General features: G+C 41.7%; 1 protein-coding gene across 13 annotated transcripts in view; it reads left to right on the forward strand.

Moving 5' to 3' along the window:
• Positions 1–23,907, forward strand: part of FOXP2 (forkhead box P2) — a 328,235-nt gene that overhangs the window by 259,492 nt on the left and 44,836 nt on the right. For all 13 annotated transcript variants that reach the window (XM_075345016.1, XM_075345023.1, XM_075345025.1 and 10 more), the window contains 6 exons: positions 3,299–3,500; positions 3,676–3,752; positions 3,885–3,986; positions 6,395–6,516; positions 12,599–12,668; positions 15,788–15,951. In XM_075345016.1, the coding sequence (XP_075201131.1) occupies positions 3,299–3,500; positions 3,676–3,752; positions 3,885–3,986; positions 6,395–6,516; positions 12,599–12,668; positions 15,788–15,951 (737 nt within the window). The remainder of the gene's footprint in view (positions 1–3,298; positions 3,501–3,675; positions 3,753–3,884; positions 3,987–6,394; positions 6,517–12,598; positions 12,669–15,787; positions 15,952–23,907) is intronic.

The raw sequence follows: 23,907 nt of genomic DNA on the forward strand, positions 1-23,907 counted from the left end.
CAGGTATGTGCCTGTGACGATAATGTTCGCTACAGCAGCGATTACGGGGGCGGGTGATCGCGCACGACATCGCTAGCTATCGCTAGCGATGTTGCAACGTGTAAAGCACCCTTTAGCCCATGGTAGCAGACATTAAATTCCCCTATTTAGAGTACCACTCTAGCATATTTTTAATTGTACCTCCAATTAGCTATCATGTATGTTTAGCGTCCTCATGAATAATTAAAGAAGAGAAGGTGCAATGAGAAGCACCCGTGAATAGTAAAGTGTTATTGCTTATTGTAACTGCTCACCTACCCTCGCACAACCCCAGTAAAAAGTTTAAGTTTTTATGAGGAGGCAATCCACTTTCCCTCCCTGAAGCGCTGTGTGTGAGGTACCTTGATCTGGGCTTGCCGATCTCCTGACACCACCAGTCTGCACCAACACCGCAGATCACGGAGTTCACGTTCTAGTATCCACTTCCAGAAAGATCTCTGTTGCTCTGGGCAGACTCCTATCATTAGAGCAGCTCCTGTCGAATTTCCCTTAAAGGGAATATGTGAATAAAAAAAATAGCTATTCGGTCTGTTGGAGCGCTAATAAATATATCTGCTAGAGGTTTATTTTAGAGACAAGACTTTAATAACGGTCTCTTATAACCACAATGGGTTTCAACAATCCACTGTTGTTTCCCTCAGGTGATCTCATGAAGACATCCTCATGAAGACATTGTTGTCCTCTACCATTTCCAGCACTGCTCTACTCCTCTTCTTCATCATGTGACATCAATTGTGATCAGATAGCTAACACAGCATTTCTGTGCAAGATAAAAGCCACTTTCTCATTTTAAGTCTATGAAAGTCAAAATAAGGCTCTCATAGACTTAAGGGTCATTTACACACTGCGACATCGCTAACAATATATCATCCTGGTCTCCTGGTCACAGTGTTTGTGATGCACATCCGGCATCGTTAGCGACATCGCAGCATGTGACAGGCTGGAGCGACCTTAGACGATCGCAAAAGAGACAAAAATCGTTGGTATATGAGAGGTCGTTCATTTACCAAAAATCGTTGTCTGGTAAGCAGCGATAAACATCTCCTTACCTCCTTCCACCGGCAATGAGGAAGGAAGAAGGTGGGCGGCATGTTCCGGCCGCTCATCTCCTCCCCTTCTCTGCTATTGGATGGCTGTCGTGTGACGTCGCTGTGATGCCAAATGAACCGCCCCCTTAGAAAGGAGGTGGATTGCCGGCCAGAGCGACATCGCAGGGAAGGTAAGTCCGTGTGACGGGTGTTAGCGATGTTGTGCGCCATGGGCGATTTGCCCGTGGCGCACAACCGATGGGGGCGGGTACGCTCGCTAACGATATCGATACCGATATCGATACCGATATCGCAGCATGTAAAGTACCCTTTACATTAGGAACGGAGCTACGATCCGCTGTGTGAGCCTGAACATGATGCAAGAGGGGACTGGGAGCAATGCTGTAAAAGGCGATAAGTATCTTACTGCAGATACTACATATTGAAATCAATGGAAAATTACAGCTAAAAATCTATAGTACTTTTCGTTCACAAATAAAAAAGTAAAGTAGTATACAACATACTACGTTCAATGAGAAAAAGTATATGTATTCCACATCATTTAGGAATTTACTGTAGAAACGGTCTCAAAATGTGCATAAATAGTTTGCAGTAATAGTGCACACTTAGTTATTTTACATCTTCCAGAATGTTATTTTTTCTGTCCATTTTTCCTAGTTGGTGCTTTATGTTGGCACATATTGATATCCTTGTATTACGTGTGTAGGTAGAATGTGCACTGTATCCTGTAGTTCTTTAGTTAGGAAAAGATAGAGCAATGTACATGATATGAACGACCGCTTACAGTTGGTTCTGTAAATGTGTGAAGTATAGCATTTAGCCATATCATCTCAGCCTTTTTATGTACGTAACAAAGAATTCCCATTTCACTCTGCTGGCTTTGAGTGGGAGCTGAATAACAGTTTGCGGTTTATTGGGAACAGATGCACTTGGGGATGCCTTCAGGGTGCCAGTCGTTATTATTAGACTGCTAATGTGCTTCTTCTGGCTGCTTCCCAAGAAAGAGGAACAATTAGCTGGCATATGTTAATTTTTGTTTCCCTAACAAATCTCTCCACTGACTAAATGTGTAATACAAATCCACAAAGAAAGATCAATCAATGCTGTACACACCATTTCTCCCTATTATAAATATGTTTGTCTCAGAGAGAATGTTTGGGATTTAAAAGGGCAGGTGTTGCTAAATTCCATACCGGCACAAAGGATTCTTTTTTTTTATCTTCAGGTGAAAGGCTAATATATCGTGCAGGCAAATAATTATTACAAGTATGAAGCTAGATATTTTAACACTTCATGTTATGGAGACGCGGGAAGGGTTAAGTAGGGCTAGGAATCAAATTACCAGCACATTATGTCTGATGAATAGCATTGGAATTATAGTTGTAATCACTGCAAGTGTTTCACTACTACTAAGTTTTGCTAATTGGATGCTATTTATGGCCAGAGAGGTGTGGTAGAGGTGATGATTTTTTTTTTGTATAATGAGGAATAGTGGTTCTCTATGGGCATAAGTGGAGGGCACATTTTAGAACAGATTGCATATATTCACACCTATTTTCCTTTTCTCTATTCTGACACCCACTTTCCAGGGTATATCAGCAATAAGTGACACTGTAATCACAAATTGAAAATGATCCTTCCAGAGGAATTGGCAAACTTGACATTTCATTATATTTGTTAACACATGCCACAAATGATTGTTAGTGAGGAAATACCATTTCCCTCTCCCCATCTCCAATCAGATTTAATTTGAAAAATTTCAGCCTCCCCCGGCTAATTTGCAATTAAGACAATTTTGTTTGAATATGTAGTAATGTCATTACCATTCCACCAAATTAGCAAGGAGACTAAAGGTCAGTGTAAGATTTTCCAGCTGGTTGGAGCTTCTCATCTGAGATTTAGGACTATGAACAAACACTATGGTAGGGTTGGAATATGAACTTATCGAAAGTCTTTTGATTTTCTTTTTTATTATTTTGCTAGACTCTCAGATTAAATTATATTTTTCCCGAGCAGAAACAAAGGGACTCAATGATACATAATAATCGGCAAGTGTCCTCGTTAAAGTCTACATTCTGGAATTAGACTTGTTAGGTGATAATTAGTTCCTTCTTCTTATGTATTTTATGTATGCCTTAGAAATAAGAATTTTTTTTTGATATTTGTTCTTGACCTGATGTACTAATATGTCTCATTTATGTGTTTTTCAGCTAAACCTGGTGTCTAGTGTCACCATGTCTAAAAACATGTTAGACACATCCCCTCAGAGCTTACCTCAAACCCCAACCACTCCGACCGCTCCCGTCACTCCACTTACCCAGGGACCCTCCGTTATCACTCCCGCCAGTGTACCCAATGTTGGGGCCATTCGAAGACGACATTCGGACAAATACAACATTCCTATGTCCTCAGGTAGTGTCATGGATATGTATGTGAACCAATTTCCTCTTGCACTGATTTCAGATTAAAGTAATTGTAAAGTCGTTAAGTCTTTTGAAGGTGTTGGTCTACGAATGTCCTAGTACTTGCATAAAGCATTGTTTTTTAGGCATTTTGACTAACAAGCTCAAATCTTTTACCCTAATAGAAATCGCCCCAAACTACGAGTTTTATAAAAACGCAGATGTCCGTCCTCCGTTCACATATGCAACTCTCATAAGGCAGGTAGGTTTGAGGAAATTGAACTTTTATTAGATGAGCATGCATTAATAGCTGAAGACGTGACAGTGACACAATTGACATCTGGTCTAGTTAGTAAGTCTTTTTAATGTCACTATGCATCTTGTCTCATTTCAGGCTATCATGGAATCATCTGACAGGCAGTTAACACTTAATGAAATTTACAGCTGGTTTACACGGACGTTTGCTTACTTCAGGCGTAATGCAGCAACTTGGAAGGTAACTATTTTCAAGCGGCTTTAGATGGCTCACATACTGCTTGCTGATAGCACAAGGACCATTTATTTCCATGACATAAGCAGATTAGTATCTGCGTCCCCTCTTTTTAACCTGCCTCTTGAATGGAATGAATTCTCTCTCTCAAAATGACAAGTGAAAGAATAATTTTGCCTCTGATATCGTTTTCTAATTTGGTGCAATTAATAGCAGAGGCTTGGCAGAGAAATGAGGGCCTGACACACTAATTACAGTGTGAGCACTCAATCATCAACACCTTTGTTAGTCGCACTATATTACTTTTTTTTCTCTTGCATATTATTGGCTAATTAGTTTGAAAAATGTCTGTTTGCCTTGTGCAACAAATGGAAGCTGTAGGTTTTGTCTTGGACGGTGCCTTTTGTACACACCATAGCTCATCATACAGACCGAATGTGCCACGGAGTGAGGACCAAGGCTACTCAGCTGGAACTAAAAAGAACGTAAAGTGAATATTATCCTGTCAGACCATAAATGCAGTTTATTTACTTAGACAAAAGGGTTCATCCATATCCCTGTCCAAACAACCTCATTGTCTGCTTCCTACCGGGTGCTAAAAAATGTTACTTTGGTGCATCTATTTCTGCTGGAGAGCAATGTCTGGGAAGATAAGGGTACTCAGCACAGTCTAAGTGAACTGTTTTATTTTCATTTCAAAAAGCAGTCAGAAACATCAATTAGCCACAAGCCATTTCATACAAAAGGGGAGAATGTTTGTAGCTGAGGAGAACAGAGGCGGCAAAGCACTCATCAGCATACTAAGAATTTTCAACTGTGAGATATGCTAAAGTGAATTAATTTGGATTTAAAATGCAAATGAATCTGGCAGGCGATTACAGATATATGGGTGTGAAAGGTTTCGAATGCTTTTCATTTACAGAATGTTTAGAAGTTATTAGCTGTTGTGTGCAGCGGCCAAATGATGCAATTGTTTTATTTCCACGCTGCTAACCGATAGAGTAAAAAATAACCCCTATAACCGGCATCCAACCTACTTAGCCACTCTTTCAATAGGTAATATTTATGTTGAAGATTTGCATTTTCTTTTGTTACTCATTAGAGATTGTACAGAATTTTCTGTCATTTGATTTACTGAAAGAAATTTAAAAAGAAATGAAAGGTGATTTAATATCTTAGCTCGGTCTCATCTCCACAGCTCGGGGATCCAGCAAAACTCATTCTGAACAGCTTATTAGTTCTAACTATATCGCATGCATAATAAAACTGCTCATTTGCTCATTAATATTAAAATTATCATATTCCGAGCCATGGGCATTAAGATCAATCAAATCCTTGGATTTCAGGTCAGATGCTAGATCTGCTTATGCTTTTTTTTTTTTTTTTTTAAGAATTCTCCTCTCTCTTAAAGCAAGCCAGAAGCTTGTCTTTGTGCAAATAAAAAAGAAATCTTTATCAAAATTACTTTGTTTTATATGCTGGAAATAAGAATTAGGTCATTACCGAATTGACTTGATGGTACACTGTGGAAGAATCCGAATAAAAATATGTCAGATTAACAGTCATGTTTCCACTGTATTTAACCCCTTCATCGGAGAACATTTATTTAGACTGATGCTTCTGAGAATAATAAACTAATATGTCGCCAATATTTAACTCCTTCATCGAAGAACACTTATTTAGACTCTGAGATTAATAAACTAGTATGCCGCCAATATTAAATTTTAGTCTAAATATACTGGGCAAACAGCAAATGCTATGGAAGATAAACTGGAATAGATATAAAAGACATTTTTTTTTAACAAAAGTTAATATACATGTTAATGGATGCAATGAAAGCATGGCTATAATGATTAGTCTTTATGGCTCACATATCATTCAGGGGAACCAGTAGTCAGAAAACATTAAACTGTAACTAGAAAATGGCATCTAATAACACTGAATAAACAAACTCTGTCATTTCATTATTGTGGGATGAAAAGAATGCCTTTCAGCTTATTTGCATAAAGCTTTGTGCAAAATTAACACTTGTCACTGTCGCCTTTTTAGCATGTTAATACCTCGAGCAGGATTGGTTCCTTTGGACATTTCATCTGTCCCCGCGTGCTTGATCAGGGACAGAGCTGAGCTGACCTAATTGTTCTGGCATTTTCAAAGATACTGTAATTTGTACAGATATTGCAATTTAGACCAGCTCACTGAAAGGAAGGTTCTGACATAGCTATTATTAAAATAGCTTGAAAGGTCCATATAACAGAGTTCAAGTCTTTATTTTTTTTAAGGTCTGTTCATGTTATAACAAAACTGAAATGTCTATTTTTAATTCACATCATCTCAATGAACAAACTATCTGTGGACTATTTCACTCATGGACTTTTTTTTTCTTCTTCTTTCCATTATATATCTTTTCTTAGAACGCTGTACGTCACAATCTCAGCCTGCATAAGTGTTTTGTGCGAGTGGAAAATGTTAAAGGGGCGGTGTGGACAGTAGATGAAGCGGAATATCAGAAAAGGCGGTCACAAAAAATCACTGGGTAGGTTTTGGGTGATCTTTGTGTAGGGATGACCTCGGGTGGGGTATCCACGTATCATGTCCTTTAATTATTCTATGTGATCTAAAGATCAGTAGTGACTAGGGATGATCGAATACCTCAAATATTGGGCGTCGTGAATATTTTTCGAATAGATCGCCGCTTTTCGACTATTCGCAAATATTTGATGCGCAATGTAAGTCTATGAGAAACCCAAATAACAACTATTCAGAACTATTCGGGCTTCCCATAGATTTACATTGCGCATCAAATATTCACATAGCGGCGACCTATTCGGAAAATATTCGCGAAGCCGAATATTTGAGGTATTCGATCATCTCTAGTAGTGACCTGATGGGTTAATGACCATAACTGTCTTCTGAGACGTAATGACAAAATGTATAATTGGTGGAGGAAGGTTGAACCTGATGGAGCTAGGTCTTTTTTTCAACCTATGTAGCTATGTAAGTATCGCTACCAACAGATCATTGCAGATTTTACTACCAATAATGCATAGATTCAAATAAATTGTAAAAAAAAAATGCAAGTTAAAACGCATCAAAATTGTACTAAAAAATGTCCATATTTTAGGCAGTGTTTTTCCTGCCAACACTGGCACAGTACAATCTGCTGCGGATATGTCAAGTGTGCACACAGCCTTAATGTATAGCCTGAGATGCATACTGTCACTTTGGATACACTTGTCCTTAGAATACATTTTTTTTTTGCATTTACTTTAACTCCCAATGCAAGCAAAAAACCTCTTTTTATTTAGATGATAGAGAAATAAGAAAATATATCTTCTTCTTGCTGCTAATAAACAATGTACAATAGTTTCCATTATATTCTAATACATTTGTAAACTATCTCTACTACATCCCTGGATTTACAATTATATCCATTTTGTCACACAGTATGTCTGTGGTCTCTTATACAAACAGAGCATTTCATAGGGATGGTTCATCCCTATGGTACAAAGTTTTCAGCCAAGACAATGGAAATATGTATGCAAAGGGCACAAAAGATATAGATAAAAAAACATGTCATCCTCAACATGTAGCGCCCATAAAGAGTTAAATAGCTTGGTTCCTGGAAATATTGTAGAAGTTGAGATATCTTGTAAATAAGCACACAGTCAAAGCTTTATTAAGAGCCATCTTCTTACATCTATACCAGTATAAAAAAATGCTTTATATAAATCAAATCATACCAAAAAAATACAAAAAAAAGCTTAGTCAAAAAAAGGAATAAAAACGCATGAAAAAAGCAGACATAAACGCAATGAAAAATGCAAGTGACCTAATTTACAGAATAGGTTCAGAAATGGTGCAATCTGCAACATCAGAAACTCACCAAATACTTAGCAACAAAAGTTAAGGTGTAGCCATCGTTTTAATTGTTATTTAATAACTCAATAGTAAACTTAAAAAAAAAGCAACTTTGTAGTATATCTTATCAGACAAATTTGCTTTTTTCAATTCTGAGGTAAAATCTGTATTCAGTGAAGACTTTCCCATTACTGAGATAGGAGATGGGAGTTGGTGCTGATGAGATTCTATGTAGATATAGGAGGAAGAAAGGTGGATCTCTACCTATAGCTCCTCCCACTGTCTCTAGCTCCTCCTTCTGCCTCTAGCTCCTCCTTCTTCCTCTAGTTCCTCCCATCGTCTTAGAATTTCATCAGTAACAACAGCCATCTCCTATCTCAGTAATGGGAAATTCTTCACTGAATACAGATTTTACCTCCGAACTGAGAATTTTGATAATGACTGATCAATTCTGGCAGAGAAAGGAGCAAATTTGTCTGATAAGATATATTACAAAGATGATTATTTTCATACATACCATAAATGTATGAGATAAAAATTAAAATGATGGTTATACTTTAAGTTCCCATGAAGATTTCTTAATGCACTGTCCAAAAAATGCAGCGATTTACAATTCCAGAAAAGTGGATTTATAGAAATCTCATGCACGCTGTACATTTTTTTCTGTGTAAACTGAGCAGCGGTGCGTGTTTAAAATCAACTACATGTGAATTTATGTTGAAGGTACCATGAGCTTTATGTGCAGAAATTTCCCATAGAATTGCATTAAATTGAAAAAAAAAACAATGGTAAAAAAATTTATGTAATCCATACATGACTGTATCAGTAAAGTTTTGTCAAATCCAATATCTGGAAGTATCGCAATGCAGCTTTATTTAAAAATGACATACCAAAAAGAGACAAAAACTGCAGGGTCAAAAAAGCTATGAAAATGTATGTAAAAAAACCAAAACACCATGAAATTCACAAGTGGGATAATTTAATTAATATGTGCAGAAAATCTGCCACAGCAAAAGCTCATCATTCTCATTATGTGGAATTGGCTTAAGGCCTGTTTCACACGTCAGTTATTCTGGTACGTATGTGCTATTTTTTATACATACCAGAATCACGGACATACGCAGACCCATTATTATCAATGGGTCTGCACACTTCAGTGACTTTTCACTGACCGTGTCTCCGTGCGGCGTACATGCGTGTCCATGATTGCCGCACGGAGACATGTCCATTATTTTCTGACATCACTGATGTCCCACGGACCACACTATGGTGTGGTCCGTGAAACACGTACCAGAAAAACATTGAAAATAAAAAACATTTTTAACTCACCTTCTCCAGCACTGCTTGTCTCCGGCCTCTGCTGCCTCTGCTTCAAAGCCGGCTCATTACTGCATGCATATTCATGTATGCAGGAGCAGTCGACCCGGAATTAGCTCCAGTGGAGTCAGCGCTGGCCGGACACATAGCAGAGCCGAAGAGTTCAGCACCACGGACAGCAGGAGCGGGGACAGGTGAGTATAAGTCCATGTGCAATCACGGATTACGGATCACGTATCACGGATTCCACATGGACAGCCCATGTGTGCCATGAATCATGGCACACGGAGGGACACATGTGTTTTTTATATGTCAGTGAAAAACGTCTGTGTTTTTCACTGACGTGTGAAACAGGCCTAAGAGTTATAAATACTTACTTAAACCAGGCTTGTTCAATAGGTGACAATTAGTGACGAGTGAGCATTACCATGCTTGAGTGCTCGGTACTCGTAACAAGCAGATCGGACATTCAGACAGGTGCGACTTGTGTACCAAGTATAATGGAAGTCAATGGGAAATTCGATTTTTAAAAAAAAAATACTAGCGTTACCCATTGACTTCCATTATACTTGATACACGAGTTGAGCCCTTCCAAGCGTCCAACTACTCATTATGAGTATCAAGCACCCAAGCATGGTAGCGCTCGCTCATCACTAGTGACAATGTAAATACATAAAGCTGTGAGCGTGGCAGGTGGAACCATGAGTACTATACGTTAGAGTGCTACATCAGATATTGATGCATAATTACCTATACTGTATATGGTTTACAATATATTTACATGCATTTTTTTTAAAATCCACAAATAGTGAATGTTTCATTATTTACAATAAAGCTAAATTTAACAACTAATCTTCTATTACTGCCACTTCTGTTGCTTCTTTAACCACTACAACCACTATAACTACTACTATAACTACTACTTCTACTACTGCTACTACTACTACTACTACTACTATAACTGGTCCTAATAATAATAATAATGATGAGCATTTTAGTACACATATAAAGAAATGTTTGACATATACTGCTTACTCACATAAGTTTACAATCTAATTATTATTAGCTCCTTCACGACCTTTGATGTACTGGTACATAATAGATCATGCCCCTCCCTTTTATGTGGGCTCTCATGCCGAGCCTGCATCTTTCCCTGCACATGTCAGCTGATGAGATCAGCCTCTAAGGCCTGTTTCACACGGCAGTGAAAAACAGACAATTTCCACTGATGTGTAAAAAACGCATATGTCCCTCTGTTTTCAGTGATTCACGGAACATGTTGGTTGTCCATGTGCAGTCCGTGATGCATGCTCTGTCATCCGTGATTGCACATGGAAATAAACTTGCCTATCCCCGCTCCTGCTCTCCTTGGTGCTGAACTCTCCGGCTCTGCTGTGTTTCTGGCCGGCGCTGACCCCTCTGCAGCTACTTCCGGTCAGAGGCAGCAGAAGTCAGAGACAAGCAGCGCTGGAGAAGGTGAGTTAAAAATGTTTTTTATTTTCAATGTCCGTGTTTTTCTGGTACGTGTTCCACGAACCACACCATAGTGTGGTCCATAGGACATCAGTGATGCCAGAAAAATACAGACATATCTCCGTGCAGCAATCATGGACACACATGTACGCCGCACGGAGACACGGTCAGTGAAAAATCACTGATGTTTGTGCAGACCCATTGATTATAATGAGTCTGCGTATGTCCATGATTCTGGTACGTATAAAAACCAGCACATACGTACCAGAATCACTGATGTGTGAAACAGGCCTAAGGGTACGCTCACACGAGTGTTTAAATCGGACGAGTGCAATGTGAAAAAATCTCGCATTGCACTTTGACCAATAATAGTGAATGAGGGAGAGCAGTTGGTCAGCTTTTCTTGCATACAGATTTTGGATGCGAGAAAAGTGGCAACATACTGCAATTTTCTCCGACAGCCATATTACTCACACCCATTCAAGTGAATAGGTGCGAGAGAAACATCGGACTGCACTTGGATGTTATCCCAGTGCAGTGCGATATACGCACAGGCTGACAATGGAGGAGATGGGGGGATTAACCCCTCCCTCTCCTCCACCAGACCCGCCCTCAGCTTTGCAGCTGTCACCCGATCGCAAGATCGGGTCACAGTCACATGACACTCGGCTCACGCTCGCAGCAGAGCCTGAGGCGGGGGTCATTAGCATATCGCATCTGATGCTCTCGCATCGGATGCCATATGCTCGTGTGAGTCCAGCCTAACAGACACAGTGGTTGTTGACCAATTAAATCCTACTGTTAGTTTCTGACAGTGGAATTTAACACACTCCAACGGGGAGAGAACCATTCCCCAACCCCAACCGACGCACCCGTGATGTCATCGCAAGGTGCTGATGGGTTGTCATGACAGCCACAATGATCTTCCTGTGAACACCAGCTATGAGCCAACGTTCATAGGAAATGATGATTTCTGCTGATGCACTGCTCTGTACAGCAGAAGAGATTGAACAATCACAGCTTCAAGTCGGGACTAGTAATTATAAGCACAAGTGAGAAAAAAATGTTTTGAAAAAAATAATTAAAAAAAACAAAAGTTCAAATCACTTACCTTTTGCCAAATTGAAAATAAAACAATAAAACATATTAAATAAATTAATCCAGTCAGTACACAGTGTAACGAAAAAAAAAAAAATTCAAAATGCCTTTCTTTGGTCATTGCAACATTAAAATAAAATACAATAAGAGATTATCAAAACATCACATCTACACCAAAACATTACTTTTCTGGAAAATTGTGCCAATAGGAAAGGTTTTTGTTTTATGAACTTCTGAAATGTTTTTTATTACTTAAGTAAACAAAAAAATCTATACATGTTAGGTATCTACGTACTCATACTGACCTGAGGAGTCATACTACCAGGTCACTCTTACCATATAGTGAGGGGTATCTACATACTCATACTGACCTGGAGAGTCATACTACCAGGTCACGTTTACCATGTAGTGACAATGGTAAATAAAAAAAAAATTGTGGAACTGCACTTTTGTTTTGCAATTTTAACACACTTGGAATTTCTTGCCCATTTCCAGTACACTATGTGGTAAAATGAATGATATTCAAAAGTACAACTCGTCCCAAAAGTCCTCATATTGCTATATTGATGGAAAAATAAAAAACATTATCACTTTTCAAAGAAGGGGAGGAAAAAGTTGAAAATGCAAAAACAGAAAATGGCAAGGTTGTGAAGGGGTTAATGATAGATAAATCAATAAGTGTTTAATTCTTCAAAATGATGTTGTGATCTTTGAGTAGGATTTTGATAGTTGTGCATCCAGGTTTATAAATGACAGTTGCAGAAGATGTTCAGATGTTTGTTCCTGTAATAGTAACCATCAGCTAAGCAATGTACGTCAATGACACATTTACTGTACTGTAAACTATACATGTGCTTTTTTTTCTGCAGTAGTCCGACGTTAGTAAAAAACATACCTACCAGCCTTGGCTATGGAGCAGCGCTTAATGCAAGTTTACAGGTAAGACAATGAATTTGACTTTTATTATTTTATTACAAAAATGTATTTGTTTTATTGAATATGTCTTTGCAGTATTCCTCAATAGTTTCACCTGATACAGAGCAGTGTAGCTTAGAAAGAGGAATCCACTCTGGCTCTAATGCTTATTGCGTTTGATGTGAAGTGGCAAGAAGGACACCCTGTGGCAAGTCCTGGAACACTCCAATTTCCACAAAGTAAACGACTGCTCGTGTGACTCTTCCTCTGTGAATTACACATTCTGGTTGTGGCAGTGCTCCGCTCATGGGTTGTACATACATTATTCTAAGTAATGTAGACAGATTAAAGATTTCTACACTGAGAGGAACACTGCTTGGATTGAAATTGTCAGCGAGCAGCAAAACAGAATGCGTAAGTGAGCCAAACTGCCCTAGTTATCTAACATAGAAGACTCGGAATGATTTTCTGTGCTATTCAGTCCATGTTGGATAATCAGCCATGTTACAATAACTTGTCTAAGATGTCATAGTAGACTGTACAGTGAATTTTAACACTTCACCTTCCCCTGCTACAACTAGTCATATATTGTAGTTTTAAATTGCCAGACTTAGTTGGCTAGATTTGTAGAATCTAATGGCAATTTAAAGAGCACCTGTCAAAATGCTATTAACCAGCAGATATGAGGTTAATCTGCAATTTGATAGCATTTGAGTCCTGTTTATTGAACCACGCTTTCGGGAGGAAGTGAACTTTAATCCAACCAACAGTATTCTGGTTTCCATCATGGGGGCAGCACAAGTTCAGTCATCTAGAAAAATAAAGAGGGATGTGCACCGCACTGCTTACCTATACTGGAGGTAGTGTAGTATTTCCGTACCAAACACAGTTCAGTGTGAAGTTTCCTTGGTAATCTCCATTGGCTTGTCAGATGTCACAGAAAGCCTTTTGTCTGATCTTGATGGATCCAACAAAGTCCCTTACCGAGGTGCTATTGCCCAATTTAAACAAGTATATCCATAGAACAAAAGGAGACAGGGCAGCACTCACCGATAATCTGGGACTATTTTATTTTTCAATGCTGACAGGTGAAACGGACATGAGGGAATGCAGGGAGGGGAGCACGAGGACGACGGTACCGTTTCGCACCACTAGGGGTGCTTTCATGGGTCCATACCCCGTGGACCCGTGAAAGCACCCCTAGTGGTGCGAAACGGTACCGTCGTCCTCGTGCTCCCCTCCCTGCATTCCCTCATGTCCGTTTCACCTGTCAGCATTGAAAAATAAAATAGTCCCAGATTATCGGTGAGTGCTGCCCTGTCTCCTTTTGTTCTACAAGTTCAGTCATCGCTCTGTGTATGGATAGCAGTGACTGGAGCCATGCCTGTTGCACTAGCTGACAACTTCCTCTAATGCTGGGGGCGCAGTTCCAGCCATTACTCTCCACAGAGCGGTGACTGAACTCACTCTGGCATTGCCTTGTGTCTGAAACCCAAACGCTGATGGGAGGATTAAAGTTCATTTCCTCCCAGCAGCGATGTTCAATGTGCAGGCATTGGGCAGAATTTAAACTCTTTTAACCTGCAGATTAACCCCATATCTGTAGGTTTATAGCATTTTTACAGGTGAAAGGTTACCTTTAATGCCTGTGGGTAATGTAATGGTTCTTCCTCTTATACCCCCCACCTCCTTCTGTATAAATTTAATATGACTTATACTGTGGCAGTGTAGGTAAAGCTACCACTCAGTCATGTATTTTACTAAATTAAACTTGCAAGTTTATGAGGAAATGTAGGCCCCATGTTGAGTATTTAGTGAGTTTTTTTTACCTCAGTATTTGCTCATTTGAATATTTGGTGAGCTTTTACCTCAGTATTTGCACATGTTGAGTATTTGGTGAGTATTTTACCTCAGTATTTGCACACGTTGAGCATTCTTCAGTGTTTGAAGCCAAAACCAGAAGTGCACAATCAGAGGAAAAGTACAATAGAAACAGGTGTACCACTTCTGCATTTATCACCCACTTCTGGTTTTGGCTGCAAATACTGAGGTAAAAACTCACCAAACACTCAACATATGCATGTGGCTTAAGGCTGGAATCACAGTTATGTGAACTCGCACAAGGATTGCATCGCACTGCCCTGACTGACTGACAGCATTCCTGGCCTGAGTGTATCTGTTTCATGTATTTTTATGTAGCCAACATGCTCCTGTCTGGAGAGCAATCGACCAGTCCAGGCAATGCAATCCTCACGTGAGTCACATGCAAGTGTATCTCCAGCCTTAAGGCACTCTCAAACAAATGTATGACTTGGACGAGTGCAATGTGAGAAAATCTCTCATTGCACTTGGACCAATGTTATTTGATGAGAGAGAGCAGATGGTAAGCTTTTGGTCTCACCCAGATTCTGCATGAGCGAAAAGTCACAGCTTGCTGCGATTTTCAGCGAGAGACGTGTCACCTGCACCCATACAAGTCTATGGGTGTGAGGGAAACATCGGACTGCATTCAGATGACATCCGAGTGCAGTGCGATAATTGCATCTGCTGACAATGGAGGAGATTGGAAGATTAATCCCTCTCTCCTCTGCAGCTCTTGCCTTCTCCACAGCTGTGATCTGATCACAGGATCGGATCACAGTTGCATGACACTCGGCTCATGCTGGCAGCACGCTGCAGCATCACGGGAGCTGAGGGTCATTAGGATATCGCATGCGATACACGTGCATCGGATGCCATACGATTGTGTGATTCCAGCCTTAAAGGAAATCTGTTGCACTGCCCATCTATGGTCAGCATATAGTATTGGCAGAGATCCTAATTCTGGAGCTGGGCCACTTGCTGGGTGCCTTCTAATAGTTGTCACAAAAACTCAGCGCTGAGTTTTCCTATTCATGAGCAGCTGCACACCAACTCCTGCTCTCCTGCCGTTCTATCTTTACTGTGTATAGGGAGAAAGCTGGCAATCAGCATCAGGGGATAATGTAGCCATAACTCATGAATACCAAGGACTCCGGAGCACAAGCACATAATGAAGAAGTAGATTAGGTAGCATAAACCTGATGACTGATTTTTTTTTATAGCTTTGTAAATAAAAAAGCAGGCAGTAAAATGGTTAATGTTCCTCTCTTGTCTCCTATTAGGCTGCTCTGGCAGAAAGCAGTTTACCTTTGCTGAGTAACACAGGTTTGATAAATAATGCATCCACTGGCTTACTCCAAGCAGTACATGAAGACCTCAATGGCTCACTGGATCACATTGACAGCAATGGAAACAGCAGTCCAGGCTGCTCACCCCAACCCCACATGTAAGTGCCGTCAAAAAGTTCACACTTTTTTTTGCTGTATCCAGTCATTCAAAACAAACGATTAACAGTAGATTACAATTTTTTTTTTAAATGAAGAGGCACAGCTTTGACACTGTCTGTCCATACTAAAGTCACCTAACGTTACAAAATAACAAACAATGTCACGTGGCCAAGAAGTGAACACAAAACTTCTGACTTTCTACTTCACTGAAAAGCCATTGTTAGAATGCACTAACTACCTTCTGGTGTACGCAGTTGTGACAGTCAGTCACGTAACTTTTTTAGCCCTCATAAAACAGTTGCCTAGGCCTCATTCAGATGTTTATTTTTTCTCATATGAGTTGTATCTGTGTTTTTAGTGAATACAACTCATGCCTTTTGCAGTCTATGGGCTGATCACATGTCTGTGTATTTTTGTGGCCCAAGTGGTATGCACAAAATCACTGAGATATGTCCACTCTCGAAAATGGCCAAAAAGTTAGTGAAAAAGTTGGACTGCACTCAGATACCATCCATGTGCGGTCTGTTTTTTCACTCAATTTTTGATATGAAAAAGTTGAGAAAAAGTGATAAAACTCAACTGTACTCTAATAAAACTCTGAAAAAAAAATCCTTGATGAAACTCTGATCATTTTTGCATACAAGATACATCACTGACATCTAAATAAGGCCTAAGTTAAGAAGTTATTAAGGTAAGGTAAACTACAGAAACATGATTAATTGACAGAGACATAGAAAGATTTGTACATTTTTTTTTCTAGAAATTAGGTTTGTATCTCTTGCCGCCATACCCTTGCTCCAAATTTGTACAATTATTGCTACGTTGAAGCACTTTAGGATAGTCCTAGTTAATATTCCAACACTTAAAATAATTGTGCAATTCATTCATCATATTAGATTATCATTTTTTTGTTCAAATCAAACACTATGGTCCGAATTCATCTTACTATTTACAAGAAAACTTATAGCATATAGCAGTTACAATTTTTTGTACCATACCATTTTTTGTACCGGCACAAAACAGTTGCGACTTTTGCCATTTTAATGCCAGATTTGACACTTATTTTGTTAAATTGGCGGAGATTAGCGGCAGCAGTGTTACTTAGTACTGCTCTAAAGATTCACTATACTTTACTCCTGAAAGTGGCATTAATTATAGCAGAAATGTATCCAAATTTATTACTGGAGTGTGCGTATAGGGGAAAGAACTGGTTCTCTTAAAGGGACCAGCTGAGTATGGAATCTTACTGGCAATGCTCCCTGGGGAAAAAGTATGCAAATTAACTCAATTGCAGAACAAAAGAGATTATTTCACAAAGTACTGCCCAAAAGAAGTGGTTACCCTGGAAGAAAATGTCCAACCCTTTTTGATGTGTCTTGCTGCATGACCAGGGATAAAAGTCAAGCTAGAACCCCATCTACAGACAGTGTTTTTTGGGATGCTTGTCAGTGTAGGAAAGTCAATCAGACTCTCATCTATAACATAGCCACCTGTCATAGGTGGCACTTTACAACATAGTCTCTTGTTCTGAAAAAGGAGCTGTTTGGCATGTCTATAAGTGTTTGTTCTATATGATTACAGGACAAAACTGCACAAGCAGCCAATAAAGCTTTTTTCACTCTAGTCGAGATTAGTAGAGACATTTGGTTATAAAAGAAACTAAAGGCTACTTTACACACTGCGATATCGGTCCCGATATCGCTAGTGTGGGTATCCGCCCCCATCTGTTGCGCGACACGGGCATATCGCTGCCCGTGCCGCACAACATCGCCCAGAGCCGTCACACATACTTACCTGTCCGGCGACGTCGCTGTGACCGGCGAACCGCCTCCTTTCTAAGGGGGCGGTCCGTGCGGCGTCACAGCGACGTCACTGAAACGTCACTGAACCGCCGCCCAATCGCAGCGGAGGGGCGGAGATGAGCGGGACGTAACATCCCGCCCACCTCCTTCCTTACGCATAGCGGCCGGGAGGCAGGTAGGGAGAGCTTCCTCGCTCCTGCGGCGTCACACGCAGCGATGTGTGCTGCCGCAGGAACGACGAACAACCTCGTTACTGCTGAAGTAACGATAATTGGGAATGGACCCCCGTGTCGCCGATTAGCGATTTTGCACTGTTTTGCAACGATGCAAAATCGCTTATCGGTGTCACACGCAACGGCATCACTAATGCGGCCGGATGTGCATCACAAAATCCGTGACCCCAACGACTCCGCATTAGCGATGTCGCAGCGTGTAAAGCCCGCTTAACACTCCTCTTTTTGATGCCACTCAGTTGCGTTCTATAAAATGTTAGAATGTATCTAACTTTTTTTGTTAATAAATAAAGCCTTGCTGGGATGTCATCTTTAGACCACCTTTATCGATGACAGTTCTTGACAAATATGCATTTAATAGATTTGAGTGGTCTGCTCTGAAACCGATTAGAGAAACAAGTGCATAAACAGTCAGTCCTTGAAGCAAATGTATTAAAAACTGGAATAATGGGCAAGTTTGGGGTTTTGGGTGTTATTGATAAGGCAAAATTGGTATGGTTAAGCTTTACACGCTGTGACATCGCTCAAGCGATCTCGTTGGGGTCAGGGAATTTGTGACGCACATCCGGTCGCTTTAGCGATGTCTTTGCGTGTGACACCTATGAGCGATTTTGAATCGTCGCAAAAATGGTCAAAATCGCTCATCGGTGACATGCCCCCCTATTCTCGAATACCGCTGCTGCTCGGTGTACAAAGTAGTTCATCACTCCTGTGGCAGCACACATCGCTATGTGTGACACCGCAGGAACGAGGAACCTCACCTTACCTGCGGCTGCCCGCAATGAGGAAGGAAGAAGGTGGCCGGGATGTTACATCCCGCTCATCTCCGCCCCTCTGCTTCTATTGTGTGGCAGTTCGGTGATGCTGGTGTGACGTCGCTGTGATGCCGAATGAACCGCCCCCTTAGAAAGGAGGCGGTTCGCCGGTCACAGCGACGTCGGTAGGCAGGTAAGTAGTGTGACGGGTCCGCGCAATGTTGTGCGCCACGGGCAGCGATTTGCCCATGTCACACAACCGATGGGGGCGGGTATGCATGCTAGCGATATCGGTCACGATATCGCAGCGTGTAAAGCGGCCTTTAGTCATATATCTATAATGGCATGTCTATAATGGCATGTCTTGTTGAGTGTTCTTACTAGTTTATCTCTACCAAAGATGATCCAAGGAATAACATCCGATGAGGATTCAAAAGATTCATAAGTAGTGATGCACTAACATGTTGGCACTATTCTGTACTCGATCGAGCAATGGGGTGCTTGAGACACTCAAGTCCTTGAGCTAAATACCCCAGTCCCCTGACACAGCCCCTGGCCACCACAGTACCCATTATCTATGTGCAGCAGGCAGCAGACATCACCAGGCAATCTCCATTCTGTCTCCCAGACACCAGAGTACCTACTATCCACATTCAGCTGGCATCGCCAAACAACTTCCATTCTGTGTTCCACCATCCAAATATTCTACCCTAGCCAAAGTAACTGTTGGGGTTAGTTCTGGTCGATTCCCTGTTCCAGAAAATAAATCTTTTTCTTTACTGAAACAGAGACTCAAGTGGAACTAACCGTAGATGTTATTTGGACACATAGATTTTTCCTTCCCTACCTGACCTTTCCCAAATTAAGTGTCAATAGAGCAGCTTTGAAAAAAAAAAGCATGATATATTAATTTTTTTTGGAGATATTTATGCTATGGGTAGCTATAAGAAGACAACCAGTATTAATGCTGTGGATTGCAGTTGATCGGGTTTATGTTAGCATGCCTTGCTCATATATTGAATTTGAAGAAATGTAACTATTTTATTTTTTCCGATTATCGTAATAACTTACAGGCAGCTAGTTGCTAACTACCTGTCTGTTTTGCCTGGCGCAAACATCTGTTGGCTTAGAATGGTCACAGACTCTGCTCCTGCAGGTGATTCTGCAGTTTCTGCTGACATCACATCAACAGAGCAGCTTCTTCTCTTCTACTCTGCTCAGTTTATGGCCCCCTTCACACGTCCGTGATACACGTGCGTGTTTGGTCCGTTTCCGTATATACCGGAGACACGGCCAAACGTGCACCAATGTTAATCTATGATTGTGGTCACACGTCCGTTATTTCATTATGTCCGTGTGTGCGTGTCCGTGATCCGTATGTGTTTGCGTTTGGCACGGATGCATGTCCGTTATCTGCACGGAGCACGCACACGTGGACACAATGAAAGTCTATGGGTATGTGCACACACGTTAGTAAACACGTATGCATATACCTATAGTCCGTGTCCGTTTGGTGTTTTTATTTCTAGTGATGTCGGCTATTCTTTCTATTTCTGTGTATGTCCGTCAATCTCCCTGAGTCCGTCGGTCAGTCTCTCTGTCGGTCTCTCTGTCTGTCTGTCCCTCTCTCACAGTCTGTCGGTCAGTTTCCCCCCCTCTCTCATACTTACCGTTCCCCGATCTCCGGCGCAGCGCTGCACGGCATTCACACTGCTGCGGCGGCTTTTACTATTTTGAAAAAGCCGGCCGCCCATTAAACAATCTCCTATTCCCTGCTTTCCCCGCCCACCGGCGCCTATGATTGGTTACAGTGAGACACGCCCCCACGCTGAGTGACAGGTGTCACACTGCACCCAATCACAACAGCCGGTGGGCGTGTCTATACTGTGCAGTAAAATAAATAAATAAATAATTAAAAAAAAACGGCGTGCGGTTCCCCCCAATTTTAATGCCAGCCAGATAAAGCCATACGGCTGAAGGCTGGTATTCTCAGGATGGGGAGCTCCACGTTATGGGGAGCCCCCCACCCTAACAATATCAGTCAGCAGCCGCCCAGAATTGCCGCATACATTATATGCGACAGTTCTGGGGCTGTACCCGGCTCTTCCCAATTTGCCCTGGTGCTTTGGCAAATCGGGGTAATAAGGAGTTATTGGCAGCCCATAGCTGCCAATAAGTCCTAGATTAATCATGTCAGGCGTCTATGAGACACCCTCCATGATTAATCTGTAAGTTACAGTAAATAAACACACACACACCAGAAAAAATCCTTTATTAGAAATATAAACACACACATATACCCTGGTTCACCACTTTAATCAGCCCAAAAAAGCCCTCCATGTCCGGCGTACTCCAGGATGCTCCAGCGTCGCATCCAGCGCTGCTGCATGGAGGTGACAGGAGCTGCAGAAGACACCGCCGCTCCGGTCACCTCCACGCAGCTAATGAAGACAGCCGTGCGATCAGCTGATCTGTCACTGAGGTTACCCGCTGTCACTGGATCCAGTGACAGCGGGTAACCTCAGTGACAGATCAGCTGATCGCACGGCTGTCTTCATTTGCTGCATGGAGGTGACCGGAGCGGCGGTGTCTTCTGCAGCTCCTGTCACCTCCATGCAGCAGCGCTGGATGCGACGCTGGAGCATCCTGGATGACGCCGGACATGGAGGGCTTTTTCGGGGATGATTAAAGTGGTGAACCAGGGAATGTGTGTGTGTTTTTATTTCTAATAAAGGATTTTTTCTGGTGTGTGTGTTTATTTACTGTAATTTACAGATTAATCATGGAGGGTGTCTCATAGACGCCTGACATGATTAATCTAGGACTTATTGGCAGCTATGGGCTGCCAATAACTCCTTATTACCCCGATTTGCCAAAGCACCAGGGCAAATCGGGAAGAGCCGGGTACAGTCCCAGAACTGTCGCATATAATGTATGCGGCAATTCTGGGCGGCTGTTGGCTGATATTGTTAGGGTGGGGGGCTCCCCATAACGTGGAGCTCCCCATCCTGAGAATACCAGCCTTCAGCCGTATGGCTTTATCTGGCTGGCATCAAAATTGGGGGGAACCGCACGCCGTTTTTTTTTAATTATTTATTTATTTATTTTACTGCACAGTATAGACACGCCCACCGGCTGCTGTGATTGGGTGCAGTGTGACACCTGTCACTCAGCGTGGGGGCGTGTCTCACTGTAACCAATCATAGGCACCGGTGGGCGGGGAAAGCAGGGAATAGGAGATTGTTTAATGAGCGGCCGGCTTTTTCAAAATAGTAAAAGCCGCCGCAGCAGTGTGAATGCCGTGCAGCGCCGGTGATCGGGGATCGGTGAGTATGAGAGAGGGGGGGACACTTCAGTCACTCGGGGGATTAGCGGTCACCGGTGAATCCTTCACAGGTGACCGCTAATCAGTACTCGACACAGACAGAGCCGCGGTATGAGGATGAAGTCGGGTGAAGTTCACCCGAGTTCATTCTCATCGCGCAACTCTGTCTGCTGTCAGCCGACATTTATAAACGACATTGTGCATCACACACACGGACATTACACACGGACATTACACGTACACATACACGTTAATTCCACACGCACACACGGACGTTCTGCACACAAACACGGCTAGCATACGCAATTCACACAGGTGCCACACGGACCATAAAAATGGACACAAAAACGGGACACGGACCCGAAAAACGGCCCGTAACACACGTGCGTGTTTTTCACGGACGTGTGAAGGGGGCCTATGGGAAATTGTAGCTTATGTCATGCTGATTGACAGCTGGCTCTCCTCTGCCTAATTCTCAATCAGCATGACATTGGCAGTCACAGCCAATCAACAGAGCAGCCGGAAGAGGAAGAGCTAGTCTGATGACATGAGCTTAAATGAACCAGCAGAATTGCTGGCAGGAGCAGACCAAGTCCATTCTGAACTGGTGCCGGACAGAATAGGCAAGTATTTAGCTACTACCTGCCTGGAAAATCTTAGTCCCATGAGAAAAAAATAAAATTGTCCTGGATAATTCCTCTAAATGTGAAAAGGTATGGATGGACACATCTGTACCACTTACACCGAATTGTTGTAGACCAGGTACAATCCTTCATGGCAATGGAATTCTCAAATGGCAGTGGGCTCTTTGAGCAGGATAATGTGCTCTGCCATGCTAAAAAAATTGTTCAGGAATGGTTGAGATACTTGAAGAAAAACTCAAGTTGTTAAATTGACCCATGTATTAATTCTATTATTGGTCTGTGGCCTGGAAAAACAAGCCTGACCTATTGAGAACCCATTCTTTGCAGCACACGCGACTTCAAACATCTGCAGCTACTGTCTTGGTGCTAGATACTATAGACATCTTCACAGATTTACTCATTTACATGTGCCCAAGTATTTAAATCCACATTATTTGAATATTATTACATGTATACTGTGTATATATATATATAGATATATATATAGATATATATATATATCTATATATATATCTATATATATATATATATATATATATATATATATATATATATATTATAGCACAGTTTGATAATAATAAAAACTACCTGAAAAGGTGTAAGGGGTACTTTACATGCTGCGACATTGCTGCCGATATATCGTCGGGGTCACGTCGTTAGTGACGCACATCCGGCGCCGGTAGTGACACCTCAGCGTGTGACACAAATGAGCGATGATCACCGAGCGCAAAAACATGCAAAATTGTTGCTCGTTGACACGTCGTTCATTTCCATAATATTGGTGCTGCTGCAGGTACGATGTTGTTTGTCGTTCCTGCGGCAGCACACATAGCTATGTGTGCCGCTGGAACGACAAACACCTCCTTACCTGCGTCCACCAGAAAAGGAGGAAGGAAGGAGGTGGGCGGGATGTTCCGGCCGCTCATCTCCGCCCCTCCTTTTCTATTGGGCGGCGGTTCAGTGACGCTGCTGTGACGCTGAACGACCGCCCCCTTAGAAAGGAGGCGGTTCTCCGGTCAGAGCGACGTTGAAGAGCAGGTATGTGCATGTGACGCTGCCGTAGCGATAATGTTCGCTACGGCAGCGATCACCACATATCGGCCATGCAATGGGGGCGGGTGTAATCATGCTCGACATTGCCAGCAAATGCTAGCAATGTCGCAGCGTGTAAAGTACCCTTTAGAGTATATTCAGTG

Source organism: Anomaloglossus baeobatrachus, chromosome 4 (genome assembly GCF_048569485.1).
Source record: "Anomaloglossus baeobatrachus isolate aAnoBae1 chromosome 4, aAnoBae1.hap1, whole genome shotgun sequence".
NCBI classification, from domain to species: domain Eukaryota; kingdom Metazoa; phylum Chordata; class Amphibia; order Anura; family Aromobatidae; genus Anomaloglossus; species Anomaloglossus baeobatrachus.